Source organism: Montipora foliosa, chromosome 9 (assembly GCF_036669935.1).
Source record: "Montipora foliosa isolate CH-2021 chromosome 9, ASM3666993v2, whole genome shotgun sequence".
NCBI classification, from domain to species: Eukaryota; Metazoa; Cnidaria; class Anthozoa; order Scleractinia; family Acroporidae; genus Montipora; species Montipora foliosa.
In genome coordinates, this window is record NC_090877.1 from 20,693,859 (window position 1) to 20,708,858 (window position 15,000).

The 15,000-nt window shown below is 39.5% G+C and overlaps 2 protein-coding genes and 1 non-coding gene across 3 annotated transcripts in view; 2 read left to right on the forward strand and 1 right to left on the reverse strand.

Annotated features, from left to right (window-relative positions):
- Window positions 1-4,255, reverse strand: part of LOC137970924 (single-strand DNA endonuclease ASTE1-like) — a 5,772-nt gene extending 1,517 nt beyond the window's left edge. Inside the window, exons 1-2 of the mRNA XM_068817588.1 lie at window positions 3,797-4,255; window positions 1-1,120 (exon numbers count right to left, since the gene is read on the reverse strand). The exon at window positions 1-1,120 is cut by the window's left edge and continues 118 nt beyond it. Of these exons, the coding sequence (XP_068673689.1) occupies window positions 1-1,120; window positions 3,797-4,221 (1,545 nt within the window). The 5' untranslated portion in view covers window positions 4,222-4,255. The remainder of the gene's footprint in view (window positions 1,121-3,796) is intronic.
- Window positions 2,754-2,837, forward strand: Trnal-cag (transfer RNA leucine (anticodon CAG)). The gene has a single exon. It is a non-coding gene; the product is annotated as a tRNA-Leu (tRNA).
- Window positions 4,256-4,553: 298 nt separating the features above from the next.
- LOC137970933 (target of rapamycin complex subunit lst8-like) overlaps window positions 4,554-15,000 on the forward strand; it is a 13,275-nt gene continuing 2,828 nt past the window's right edge. Inside the window, exons 1-9 of the mRNA XM_068817601.1 lie at window positions 4,554-4,768; window positions 6,959-7,010; window positions 7,847-7,896; window positions 9,093-9,205; window positions 10,000-10,075; window positions 10,876-10,950; window positions 11,044-11,121; window positions 11,327-11,454; window positions 12,191-12,333. Coding sequence (XP_068673702.1) covers window positions 4,646-4,768; window positions 6,959-7,010; window positions 7,847-7,896; window positions 9,093-9,205; window positions 10,000-10,075; window positions 10,876-10,950; window positions 11,044-11,121; window positions 11,327-11,454; window positions 12,191-12,333 — 838 coding nt within the window. The 5' untranslated portion in view covers window positions 4,554-4,645. The remainder of the gene's footprint in view (window positions 4,769-6,958; window positions 7,011-7,846; window positions 7,897-9,092; window positions 9,206-9,999; window positions 10,076-10,875; window positions 10,951-11,043; window positions 11,122-11,326; window positions 11,455-12,190; window positions 12,334-15,000) is intronic.

Consider the following 15,000-nt stretch of genomic DNA (forward strand, 5'->3'; position numbering starts at 1 on the left):
ACATTGCCACTGACAAAAGCTATGTGCTGCTTTAACGTCAAACGTCTGAGCGGTACCAGCGGACTGTTTACACACGTTGTCTTTTAACAAAACCCAACAACACAGCAAAGCTTTGAGATGGTTTATTTCCACTGCTGGTTGGGCGTGGTTAATCAGATAACGGGCAGACGATGCAATCAGTATCAAACTTTCAGGCAACGACCTCGCATCTGCTGTATCAGAATCGAGCGCAAATAACAGCAACTTGCATCGCTCATCGGAATCAAGGTATGGAACGAGACTCCAGCATGGTACCGAACACCCAATGTAGGGTTCGACATTTGACTGGTTCACCTTGAAACCTACTCTGTCCAACTCCTGAACTACTGTTATTTTTGTCTTCCCGTCCTTCTCGCTAGCATCTCTGAGAATACCGTAAACAAGGCGCCTGAGCTGCAGGGAACAACGGTTTGCGGATAGTTCCGCACAATTTTCAACTTGGACTCTTAGCATGTTTCTCCCGCCAGTTAAACAGCTGAGGTATTTTATGGAAAACTTCCCAGCGCGAAACTGGCGTAAAACCCCTTCCTCGATTTCTTGCTGGCCATCTAGAGTTCTGAGTGAACTGCAGATCAAGCCTTCCTCAAAGTAGCGTAACAGATTTGAGTCTTTAAAGTTGTATTCCTGCAGAGAAAACTCCACAGCTTGTTGTAGCCTATCTCTTCCTTGTGATGAGGTCAGTGTTTCAAGTGTGCATGTCAACGCTTCTTCTTGTGAACACAAGCTGGGTAGTTTACTCAATATGCTGGCAATCTTTGCAAACCTTCTTTCTTTTTTACCTACATGATTGGGAGTCTGAACGCGATTGAGTGCACCATTAAAATCCGCCAACAGATCCTCACTAACATAATCATTCCCAGCTAGAGAAGCTAACAAAGGTATTAGTTCTGCACGAATTCGAAATCGCGATGCTAGTTTTGAGCGATAGAAAATCTTTGCTGTTAAGGGTCTTGAGTTCCAATGCAAAGAAGATAAGGGAATGTAACCTGCGTCGATATCAAATATAAAGAAGTCACTGTCATTGCTAAGGACAGGGCAGTTCCATGCTGCAGCCAGGGAAGCAACTTCCGTGTCAGCCTCACTGTTGAGAGGAATAAATTTTTCTCGTAATGAGTGTCCGTATTGGCAGCTTTCCTGATAATCACTACTGCACTAATGTGTTCACTGGCCCTGTTTCTTTTTACCCCGGTAAAGTTAAACTTAAGAAATTTGGCATCTGCTTGGTGGCGAGATAACCCGCCTTGGTGGCGACTTTGATTGCATAGTGGTGGCGAGTTCGCTAGTGGCGAGACGACTGGATGCCAATTAAATACGTCTAATATTTACAAATATTAGTAAGCTTAGGACCGAGTTCGAGTGGAAGACCGCTGGGTTTATTCCAATTGAAAAATTACCTGCGCGGACTGCCGGTCATTTGTTCATTTTACGGATAATTTTATGCCCAGAAATGAGTAATTAGATGCACGCGGATTTTAATAAACGTCAAAAAGTGTCCCCTGGCTCTTCTCCACTCGCGTAACGTAATTAACGTGACAAAGTGTGCTTCTCAAGTAAGGAAAGGAACTTTATTTAAATGTCTAAGCGTTCTAGCGCTGGAGCGCTAACTGAGGACACTGTAAACTGAAATTAACAGTGACGGCAAATCAAGTCAAAGGTTGGTTTTTGAGCAGAGGGGAAACCGGAGTACCCGGAGAAGACCTCTCGATGCAGATTAGAGAACCAACAAACTCGACCCACATATGACGCCGAGTCTGGGAATCGAACCCAGGTCACATTGGTGGGAGGCGAGTGCTCTCACCACTGCACCATCCCTGCACCCCAAAGGATAAACCGTTGTATTTATCCTAAGCTAAAAATAACGCTAACATTTACCCTTACCTTATTGTTGGAAATAGATAGCAAATGCTTTGTCTTTAAAAGACACTTAGTGTTGGATGTCAAAATTGGGTGTGCATCCAATTACTTGCATTACCGGACAAAGTGAATTTTAAAACAGGTCAGTATAAAACATGGACCCCTGACTAAGTACTGGACTGGATCCTCCTGACCAAGTATAAAATGTGGACTGTTTTATACACTGCAGGGCTCGAAATAACGGCCGGTCAAAGGGCAATGTCCGAACTGATTTGGGAGTTGACCGGTCAACCTTTCGTCTTGCCGGTCATGTTGACCGGTCACATTTGGTCGTTTTGAAAATGAAATAAATTAAAATTTCCATGCTGTTCAGTTGTAGCAAGTCGCTGTGTATTGTCATTTGCGGAACTTTGATCTGAAATCCTGGGTGAAATGCAACAAGAACCGTTGTTGACAATGAGTGCTTTAAAGTGCTATAAGCTCTAAGCAACAACTTTTTTGGAAATATATAACGCCAGTTTTGGTTCATGGGCCCCTGTTTTAAGAGTTATTTATTTAATATAATTTGACAGGCCAGAAAGGGTACGTGACCGAGCTAAAATGAATTTGGCCGGTCATCGTGTCCGCAGACTCTCCGGAAATTATTTCGAGCCCTGCGCGGTAATCTTCAGTTGAATTCACCGGCATTTTACTGACTTGAAGATCTCCACAAGATTCGTTTACGTGACATTTAAAGTATGTTGTACATCGAGAAAAAAAAAAGGAGCAACAGCTGGGAAAGAAAAGTAAACGCAGGTAAAATTAGCTGTATTCCAATTGATGTTGAGTTGCTAATACGCCCAGATGTAGTAGTTCAAGTTGTCAGGATGGCCGAGCGGTCTAAGGCGCTGCGTTCAGGTCGCAGTCTACTCTAGTAGGCGTGGGTTCGAATCCCACTCCTGACACTGGGCCGCTGAGCTCTTTTGAATTTTCACTTTTAAAGCTGTGTTCAAATTATTTTAAACCAGTGTAGTGTCAAACCATAGTTAGTTTGAATGTCAATCTGGTTGCAATGTGAATGAACTTCCCAAACCAGAGGATTTCAGAGTGGCCGTATTTACAAAGCTTCACGCTACGACCATAGGCAAAACAAAAGGAAGTGTCCACACTGGGCGGCAGCCAGCTTCAACCCACAACGCAGATTTGCGGATTTTTTGCGAAGCCCTGTAATTATTGTGCATTTTTTAATATACCTTGTTTTCAAGCCCTGTCGGTTGGATTCTGTCCATTTTGATCCGTGTTTATGATGTATCCAGTCCGTAAGTATGGGTTATTGACCAAGCGTGAGGTCAAGATGACTGGATATTGGCCAAGTTCTTTTTTTGCGTGTTTATGGACCGAGGCGATCTTGGTCAATAAAGGATTTATTATATGACTTAAAACACCAAAAAATGATCTTTGATCTTGCGGGACCAAGCGAGAAATCCCGAGCGGGCAGTATCGCTCCATCTTGCCCGCTCGGGTAGCCAATCAGAGCGCGCGATTTGGTTCATCTTGCCCGCTTACGGAGCTAGTCATATAATAATATGGATTACGGATTATGGATTATTATATGACTAGCTCCGTGAGCGGGCAAGATGAACCAAATCGCGCGCTCTGATTGGCTACCCGAGCGGGCAAGATGGAGCGATACTGCCCGCTCGGGATTTCTCGCTTGGTCCCGCAAGATCAAAGATCATTTTTTGGTGTTTTAAGTCATATAATAAATCCTTTATTGACCAAGATTGTTCGGTCAATAACCCATACGTCTAGGTTTTAGATCGTTTAGTTTTATGTTGAAATTAGCCTGCTTCCACGCTTATATTTTTTTAGCGCAATCAATTCGCCTTTAGACTGACAAGTGCAATAAATGTGAGCTCCTTACCTGTCACAAATTGCAAATGTTATGTTTGTATCCCTCAGCGCTTGTCTAAACACAAGCGCAGACAAAAGAGGAAGTAGAAAGAGGCTTCGTGATCCATTGGCTGATCTCGATAATTCGCCAGCAGTTTCGATATTATTTTTGGCTCGCTTCTTGATGGTCTCCAGCTTTTTCCCGCTTGGATCGTCTACGCCGTCGAAAACCACACAACACTCCACGCGGCTTGATTTCAGGGCAACGAAAAACGAAACTACCGCTCGATAAAATTCATGGTACTCACCGCCGCATTGACAGTTCAGACCGCTGTTTACGTAGAGATAATAGCATAAAGCAGAGCCATCTATGACGAGCTTTGTGTCATGAAGATCGATTCTTTCCCAGAGGTTTTCGACCGAGTTAACAAAACTTGTAAACCCTGGAACCCCCATTAATTAACCTGGCGTTGGTGTTTTATCTCGTGCTAAAAGTGATAGGAAGATCACAACAGGGGAACGGTGCGGGTTGAGTTAGCTAGATTTTGATTGTGCTTTTAAGTCTGAAATAAGTCCCAATAAGCAATGATTGCTTATCAAGTAGCTCACAGTTTTTAGCGGCTTAATAGAATGATTTTTCAAAAACAGTGAAAGAAAATCATTGTACATTGTAGTTTGAAATGCTTTGATAATCTCCACCCCACCACCCCACATTTAGTTGCAAAGCCATTGTCAGCAGTTACCCAGCGGTAACTTAGTATTTCAAGTAAGCTCCAGTATAATTGTTTTCGATGTAATCTGGAGTCGCGAAAGTGCCCAGTGCTATGCATGAAGTAACGGTGACACAGATTGACTGAAGTAGGTTAGATCGCAAAAAGAGATGACTGAGGCAGATGGATCAAGTGACCCAGTTATTCTGGCAACAGCAGGGTATGATCATGCTATCAAATTTTGGCAAGCTCACAGTGGAATTTGTCATAGGACAGTCCAGCATCCAGACTCTGTATCCTTAACATTCTAATGCCTTACTTGCATGATATAACTTTTTAAAGCTCAAGTATTCCTTTAAATGTCAATTTTGGTTCATCCTTGGTGTTGTCCTAGTTGATACTAAGGAGCAGGGTTTAGGGGCTGAAGAATTAGGTATACCCAGGTGAATTTTATGTTTTCATGGAAATAATCATTGAAAAATTCCCCACTCTTAGTCATCTACTGATTGTCGTACTCCTAGAACAAGGAATTTTTTTTCTTTCCAAGTCAGATCCTAGAACAAGTTGATAGCATATGAGAAGGACATACAATCATGTATGACTTCTCCAATGCAAGAAGCATTCAAGTCCTAGAAATATGCACTATTGGAGAGCAGAAAAATTGAGAGCAGTATTGTACAGTGTGCTTGCATGCTTTTCTTAACTGTAAGGAAAAGTTGTGAAAGTGGCCAATAGCTTTTGTTATCATTCCTGCACAATTACTTGTTAATGAAAATCATGGTAATTTTTCTGGAAAAGTGAATTCCATGCTTTCCTAGAAAACTATTTCTGTAGTCTCAGAAATGTTGGAAACAGGATTTCTGAGAGTCTCAATTCTGTAGGAGTACAGACACAGACCCCCATGTAAGCTCATGCCTTTGTCTCCCTCTGCTGATAGTGTCAAATATTTTGAAAACCCTGCCAACAGCAAACCAAAATCAGTCCAAACAAAACAGAAGATATTTGCAGAGGTTCCTCTGCTTATATCAGGCATGAGCCAAAAACTCAAAGAATCGATGGTCGATAATCTGAGTTGATGCAAACAAGTTCTTTTCTCATCCATTGATATTGTAACTTCACATGGTAAAATTCTGATGTCCATATTCTCTTGGTCTCCCAAGATGGTGGTCATTGAGTCAAGTGACCAAACATGTACCCAATGGAAAGCTCCTAGAAGGAGCTCAACATTGTGTACAGTTTTATAAATATGTACCTCAAAACCTGTGAAATAAAAAACTTGTGTTTGAGGTACTAAAAAAAGGTAACACGAGATAAATATAATGTTAAATGAAAGAAAATAATAGTTAATTGCTGCCGCAGCAAGTGAGCCTGAAGTGAATGAACGAAGCAGATCTCTAATCGGGAGATGAATACATTTTTCTTTGAAATGCAAGGGATTGTGGTCAACGGCACAAGGAATTGTGGTTATGCGTGAATGGAGGTATTCATTTCAGTTCTCTTGATATTTTCACTGTCACGCAACAAAAAAAAATAAATTAGAAATCATTCCATGAAAAAGGCCAAGAACTCGCAAAGTTGTAGGTATCAAATCTTTTACCGACCTCTCCAAATTTCAGGTCTGTGCAATACATCATTTCTGAGTTATTTGTCGAAGCGTTTCACGCAACTTGATAGAGCTTTGTATGGAAACACCATGCAGCCGATAATCAACGAAAAATATCTGTAGTTCACTTTGCGATGAAAGTGCTTACTTTTCACTTATGAGATAAAATACATGTGCATGATCACATCTCCTAATGTTCCTGAAAGGCTCAAGCTACTGAGATTCCTAGAGATAGACATTTTTTTCAAGGAAAATATAGCTTTGTATTATTGTGTCACACAAGGTGACAATTCGGAAGTTCAAAATGCTGTATTTTCGAAACGAAAGACGTAGCGGAACTGAAAACTTGAAAAAGATTTATTTCTAGGTTATTAACCTCCTTTAGATAAAAATTCAGAAGATCTTGTGATTTTGATTTTGGAATTTGATGATGTCACTGTGAAAACTGTCTATTGTTTTCTTTCTTCTCACGAGAGGTCCAGTGGGGTCCACATTTTGTACTGTTCCTGCTCAAGACCTATTAAAATCTCCCTTCAATTCCACGCACGAACCATTGTTAAATTACCCTAAGCATAATTGAACATCTCCCTTCCCCTCGGCAGCATTTCTACCATTTAGGTAAACTAGTTTAATAATACAGTCAACATACAAAGAATTAATGTACAAAGTGGTTGTATTGAATTGTCATCTCATCTCATGTTTGAAATTTTCACCCAGAGCATCATTAAAATTTGATCACAAAATGCATTGCTACCCTAAATGAATTCTTCATCATCTTTTTTCCTGCTTGGAGAAAATAAACAGCTTAATACATACTCTGTACCAGTCAGTCTTTTCATTTGATCATACATTCTTGGTTTAACTTTAACCAATGTCACAGCAAGTCAATGCCATGCAGATCACCCCTGATAGACAGTTATTAGCTGCAGCAGGTAAAAAAACCATTTTTGTTGCATTTTAACCAAAGCCAATATTATTGCAAGGATATACCTACTTTGTTTTTGTTTTTTTGAATAACGTAAATTTGTGGGGTCCTCTTTATCAGGAGACCGTAACTTTTTTATTTTTTATTTATTTACATGTATGTTTTTCATAAGACTGCATAAGATTACTAAAATCACTGGAATCTCTCGATTTGTTCTGATTTTGATTATCAATATTTGAAAATACACATATTGGTCATCCCACATGTCATCAACTTTGTTGATCGTTATAGACCTTTTTCATAACGGCGGCTTAATAAAAAGAGTGTTCTTTTGTTTTAATGCTAAGAAGCCTTTCTAGCCTTGCTGCGATGCACAAAATTCAACAGAATAATTATGTTAACCAAAATGAGGCCAGTAGGTCCAATTAACATAAATACAATGATGAAATGGTATTTGAAATGAATCAAATATGAACTGCGGATATGAAATCAATGAAGCTACATGATCTTCGCAGTTAAGAATGCAATTTGTAAAAATTGAATTTTTCAAGCTTCTCTACGCAGTTGTTCTTAACTGTGAAGATCATAGCTTTATTTGATAACATAAATACAATAGAATATGAAATTGGTCGCCATTTATGAAAGTGGTCTATGGAATGCTACAGGCTGCCTTATAAAAGAACTGCCCAAGGTGGTGTCAGATGCCAGGGTTGTTGGATGGATGTGGATTGAGTTTGTGGTTTAGTATACTGTCCTTGGAATTATTTTCTATGCTACCTGGGTGTTCTCTCTCATTTGAATTCATTTGATTTCTATGGTGTTCTAAGTTGTTCTGTTGTTTAGGTTATCAACACATCCGCATGTATGACATCAACTCAAGCAACCCAAATCCTGTAAGTCACATTAAAACAATTAATGATAATATTGTAGGAGAGAAAAGTAAGATAACTAAGTAAGGAGGTAAGTCAGTCAGTCAGTAAGTCAAACCTTTAGACACAAGGATGATTAAGGCATGGAGCTTGTGAAGAAAATTACATTATATCAGATTAAAGTGAGACAAATTTTGTATACAATCTATAAAACATTAAGCACTTAAAGTGCTGCTGTGATAAAAAAAAACCACTTCCTTTTTTCCTTCAGATTTTGAAAGTGTGTTTGCTTAACACCTGACTGGCAAAATTTTGAGCTTTGATTTTTATCCAAAGGCCGTTTACTTTGAGTGTAAGTTTTGGATTTCAGGTTCAAAACTGACCGATTGGACCTCAGACGGTTGGATCCAGGGAAAAGTGACGTCAGAGGCTCACTAGCTTAAAATTTCAGCGTGTGAACGTGGCTTCTTATATATGCAAAGCATGAGTTTAAAAGTCTGAACCCAAAACCCTGTGCTGCATATTAATTCTGCGGCATACACACGTATTGCATTCTTAAACTAGTGAGCCGTTGACGTCATTTTCTCCTCGATCCAGCTCTCTCAAGAACATAATGTTAGTAATGGCGGACCATTAAATAGGAAAATTACAGTTGAAATAAAGAGGTATCTTTTTGAAATCAAGGTTTAAAACGTGGGTCACTTAGTGTTTTGTTAACATAAAATGAAAAATATGAATTGATTTTTTGGTCACTGGGGCAATTTAATGACTGGTGTGAGTGAGCAGTGAATTTTGTTTCCCCAAGAACCAAGGGTAACATTGAGGGTCAATTACTTACTCATTAATTACTTTCAATAATAATTATTACTTTCAACTTTTGTCTTGTATCAGTTGCTGTATTTCTTTCTCAATTCATACTTGAAAGCATTTTGTTGCAGCCATGACTTGAAAAAAACTTGAAAATTACTCAGATTTCCGAATTTCATTGCAATGTAATCTTTCAAGTGATAGAAACAAATCCTGACAGAAACAACCTGCCCAAACCATGAGGGAGTTGGTCATAGATAGTAGCATAATTTCCTTTTGAAATGTAAGGCTGTCAGCGTGTCCAGTTTACCAGTTTCAGACTATGCGGTGTGTTGTTGGTATCATAGACTGTGTTCAATTAATACGTTGTGTTTCTACAAGGAACCTTTGTTAACAAATTTCACATTAATCAGGTTTTGAATTACGATGGGGTGTCCAAAAATGTGACAGCAGTAGGGTTTCATGAAGACGGCAAATGGATGTACACAGGTGGCGAAGATTGTTCAGCCAGAATATGGGATTTAAGGTTGGTCATTTCTTTGGCACTCACTGCAAATACTTTACTGGTCATGGACTAGTCCGTTGTTTTCTGGAAGAGACTTTTTGACTGAAAGAAGGAAATTTAGGAAATTTGTGCATACCGGTAGTTAATCTGCATGACTCTGACTTGTCAGCCCTTTTTGAAGTAAAAGGAGGCAATGATTTCATTGATCAAATAACCGGTGCTATTTCGAGTACAACTTGTTATTCTGCAGTGACTGCTGTGGAGGTTATACACCAACTCCTCTACTGTCTTAGTGTTTGAGCTTGTTACACTATGCAACAGCTGTCTGAGTGAACAATTTGTTGCAGCAATGCAAGACGTGTCATTAACCTATTGACACCTCAAATGCCCAAGGACATTTGGCGTTAGACAGAGTAAAATCTGTTACATATACATGTAGTCTCACTCCCAGGTGTCAATGAATTTAAATGGGCTCTGTGAGGTGTTAGGGGCCGTAGGGTTAAGGGGAGGTCAGTGAAGATCACTTAATATACAGCTGTATCAGTCTTCTTTGAGGGAATGTCGTTACATTTTATTCTTCCAGTCCTCTTCTTTGCCTGACTTCTATACATACTAGAGACTGTAATGGGACTTTTCACCATCCGTGTCATGTAACGTTTGCAATTTGAATATTATTGGGTTGATTTCTTTTCAACCACTCCCGCAAATTAATTTTGTCTTTGCAGTTACCAGTATTGGTAATGTTCCAGTGGTACATGTAAGTCAAACAACATGCACTGAAAGAGTGATTGAATGTATTGTTTGTCTGTTCACAGGTCTCGAAATCTTCAGTGTCAGAGAGTGTTTCAAGTAAATGCTCCAGTAAACTGTGTTTGTCTTCACCCTAACCAGGTGAGAATAGCTGTTCTTTGAATGAAAGTGCATGAGGTTGGAGTTCACCATATTGATACCAACCTCACTTGTACATGTAGGAAGCTAACTTGTTTGCCTTTCACTAGTAACAATGTAGTTGGATTTTTAAAATCGTGTGTTCTGTTCATGTACACTGTACATGTACCTACAGTATGAGCTGGTGAAGTGCTAGTTAACATTTATACATGTATACCAGTACAAAGTCAATGCATGATAGAGAATTAATTACATTTTGTATATTTTGAAATATCATGAATTTGACCTAATAATGGCATTGAGGTGATTGATGTCAGAGGTGTTATGATAGCCCGTAGAGCAAGGTGCAATGCAGTCTCTAGATCATGGATGCAAATCACAAATAATTATTCGAGTCTGGATTTTTTTCAGGCTTCTTTTGGTGCATAAATTGCGCATTTCACCCCGATGATTATAGCAATCATCTTGATTCTGCAGTTCGTAAATTAGATTTCATATGCAATATTACAGTGTACATTGACTTCATATGGGATATGAAATGAGCTAGATCATATATAATTATCATTATCATCATTTATTTTTTTAATAATTATAAAAAGTTGAAATAAAGTTCCCATTCAAAACTAGCAAAGGTACATGTAATCTAGTCAAGTGGAAATGATAAGATAAATACAGCGTGACGTACAAAAAGTAGAAAAAGGCAAAAGAAAGTAATCAGGCAATTTAATTCTTACGTGTAGGTCTGAGTGGGCCTTTGTCACTCGAAAGAACAATGCATTCTTTGATTTTTGGCTTTGTTTCAGGGTGAGCTCATTGTTGGCGATCAAAGTGGTGCAATTCACATGTGGGACTTAAAGACAGATCACAATGAACAACTTGTTAGTGAATTGACAGAATCACTCATTTTTGGTATAATCCTTTTTTAGCTGTTCGTTAAATACCAGTGAAAAATTAGTAATTATTAATTGCAGATTCCTGAGTCAGGTGCATCTATTCTGTCCATCACTATTGATAGAGAGGCATCATACATGGCAGCTGTCAATAATCAGGTAATCAAACATGATCCGACAAAAATGTGTAATCAGGTCACCATATATGTATATCAAGCTTAGCTCATGATAAGGATGAACTATGGTGTCATTCAAAAGAAAAAAAGGAAGATTCATTGATTCCTGTCTGTGTCAGTAACATGTAACTTTTCTTTATTACTATTAAGTTGTCTTTGATTCTGTCACCTCGCTATGCATGTTGTAGGGTAACTGCTATGTATGGAGGTTAACAGGAGGAACCAGAGATGACCCAACGGTCCTGCACCCTAGAACAAAAATCCCCCGCGCACATAAACGAGCAGCCTTAAAGTGCCTGTTCAGCCCAGACTCTTGGTAAGAGCTAGAATTTAGCTAACACAGTGTTAAAAACCAAAATGAGTTCAATCATTAATTTCATTGAGAATTTTGTATCATTAGGCATTTTCTGCACTCCAAGAAATGCTGGATGCTAAACTTAACAATCTTGAAAAGTCTGGGATAACCAGTTGGTTGGTGAAGCCAGATTTCTCCTAGTGACTGAATCCAGTGTAATGTTAACTTTTGATATTAGGTTCTTGAAGTCACTGATATACTTGTCTTATACTGCTACTGCTAATACTACAACTGCTACTGCCGCTGATGCTGCTACAACTACTACATGTACTGCTACTACTACTACCACCACCACCACCACCACCACTACCTGAGAGCTGACATCCAACTGGAGTAATGGAGCGACATGTATGACCTAATAGGTATTTTTTCAAAGGTTACACATGTAGTTTGCAGAACTATTTGTTGCACTCAGATTCTTTCCCAAAGTTTAGTAGTAGTAGTAGCAGTAGCAGTAGCAGTGGCAGTGGCAGTGGCAGTGGCAGTGGCAGTGGTAGTGGTAGTGGTAGTGGTAGTGGCAGTGGCAGTGGTAGTGGTAGTGGTAGTGGTAGTGGTAGTGGTAGTGGTAGTGGTGGTGGTGGTGGTGGTGGTGGTGGTAGTAGTAGTAGTAGTAGTAGTAGTAGTAGTAGTAGTAGTACATGTAGTAGAACACGCCTGAGTTAAAATCAATGAATACCGAACTTCATCCTATTTTCAGCTTTTTAGCCACAACATCGGCAGACACTACAGTCAACATTTGGCAAACAGCTGACTTTTCTCTTAAAAAGACTCTCAAAGAAGCAAATCAAAGATGGGTGTGGGACTGTGCATTCTCTGAAGACTCTCAATATCTTATTACAGGTTGGATGACATTTTCATTTGGTGATTAATAACATTAGCACAATCATAGTTTTAGTACAGAATTGACTTAAAATAGGTACCACTCAGGAGTTAAGAATTGCTGTTGCAGTGAAATTTCTGAATTTCACTGCAACACTCGCTTTCCATTCATGGTTGCCTTGGATTGATTGCCGGATTTGTCGCCTTGTGTGGGTTGAGTTTGTAGGTTCTCTACTCTGCTCCGAGAGGTTTTCCCCAGGTACTCCGGCTTCCCCACTCATTATAAAACCAGCATTTAATTTGGTTTGTTCTGATTTCTGTTGATTTGTAGCATCCTTAATAATTAAGGATAATACAAGCACAAGTGCTCTACCAATGATTGGTTGTCTAGAGCACTTGTGCTTGGCTAAATAACCTTGAGACTCAAATGAAGTGATTACTGGTATTTACTTATTTAATAATTATTGGTCACAGCCCAGTGCTGTGCTTACCCCTGGCGTTCAGCGCAGCAGTGGTGAGTTGATTACTGATCATCAGCTGTAACCATAATAATAATTAATTAAACTATAATTATTATTGGTGAGAAAAAACTTTTTCCTAGTAGGAAACTATAACAATTTTTAGTGAAAAGGAAAATTTGGTTTCATCTTCCTTTGATTAGCAAAGATGTGATGCAATAAAGTCGGCAAAAGCACAGTTGGATAAGGTTCGCCAATAAGTTGAACCGAAACTCCAAGCAAGAGAAGACGTTTATTAACCGAAGACAAGAATGATGTGCAAAAAGCACGAGCAGGCAAAAAAAGGGTAACAAAAGTGCAACGCTAATTATGCGCGAACCGTGTGACTATGAGGCTAAACTAAACAACAGTGTGCTTACGAGGCGGAACAATGAAACAGGCTAACCGACAGCGTGCACAATGCGTCACGCCATGCGAGCTAATAGCGAGAACTAAACAACAAAGCGAAATATGGCGGTCTCTAAAATCCGGCTGGTGGTATCGAGAGCCTTGAAACATGAAAGAGTTAATAGGTGGGATTTTTTGGGTGTAGCTAACTAAACCAGGTCAGTTCTGGCGTGGTTATAAAGAAAAGAATTGCTGCAAAATCCTGCTCTCTTACCATAACTCAGATGAATGTGCCAACGATATGATCTGCAAGAGGAGAAATTGAATTCTTCAATGATCTGGAGGAGGCAATTATTGCAACTCTGTGGCAAGTCAAGTTGCATGAAATATTGCCAGTATAAGACTCCCTTGACCTTACAATGGCCAAAATCTTTGGGAGGAAAGTTGCAGGAATTAACGTTTCTCGCAACGCTGCAAAAAGTTAAAAAGTTTTTTAAACATTGCGTACCGGAAGTGTATCATCTGCCCTCCAATTTGTTGTTGTAATGTGATTATTGAAACCGAGAAAAGTGGATAGAATTGTTGCGTAGTGTAACTTTCGTCAAGTAACGTGCTTGCATTGTGAGACCTTTTGTCGTTACGAAATTACAACATAGGTTGGGACAAGAATTCCTGAGTGTAAAATCGAAAGAACTATTAGTCTGTATGAAATGCGACAACAGGGACTTGACGATTTACAACGACAACACCGCCGAAATTTTCGTTTATATTCCAAGCCTACGTTTTTAAAACTTATTTGTCAGCATTTCACTTTGAATGACTCATACATACATGCACTATCCGAGCTATTCAGGAACTGAATTGGGGATGAAACTTTGAAAGGATACAAAAAATAGCACTTGTGGGCTCTCATAATCGGAGTAATTACAGAGTACCCGGTCACTCGAAGCAACGCTTCCTCGTTCCCGGCTACGCGGCCACGTGGCTACTAAGTGGCTAAGTGAGTGAGTGAGCGAGCGAGCGAATATGCTGTTGACGTGCAAACGTGTACACTTGGGCTACGCATCTTTGCGGACGATCATCGCTATGGGATGCCTCACCTTTTTTGACGCTTTAAGAACGAGGTATACTCGAAGGTTTTTTGCTATTTGTTTGTATTTTTGGACTGTGTTTTATGGAGATGGAGCTAAGCCATTAGAGAGATTTAGCAAAAATGTCCACGTGACCATGATTTTCCCGCCATTTTCTACGTTTGCCGGCTGCGGCTTGCCCTTTTTTTTTGAAAGTAGGCATTTGCGCGTTTGCCGTGTTCGTGAAATTTTCTTCTGCATACATGTAAGAAGCTTTTTACGGGAAAAAAGTACCCCAAAACCATTTTCCGATATGCCAAAGGAGGAAAAATTTCGTTTCATGTTTATAGATAGTTCATAACTGACTCGTTGCTGCAATCTTCGTCATGACCTCACGTTGACTCTCTGTTGACCGACAGAACAGCTTCATCGAAACTCTCAAAATTTGAGGGGTAAGGATTTTCATTTTATATAGCGTCTTTTTCTACAAACAATGTTTAAAAAGACTCTGAGTTTTGTTTTTGCGTTTTCGTAACTAAATACTCGAGTTGCCGTGGGTCACACGAAGCTAAAGTCACAAGCTCCTCTCTATTTTACGTGAAACGTGAAACGTGAAACGTGAAACGGCGTTTGCCGTTTCACGTAAACGTGATGCTTAATCTCTCTATTGTTTGAAGTTAGTCACGCAGCCACGGTTTGCGCGGTTGAATTAACCCACATGGAAATCATTGCTTTGTGCATTAGCCATTAGGAAGCTTAGACGCAAAACGTTT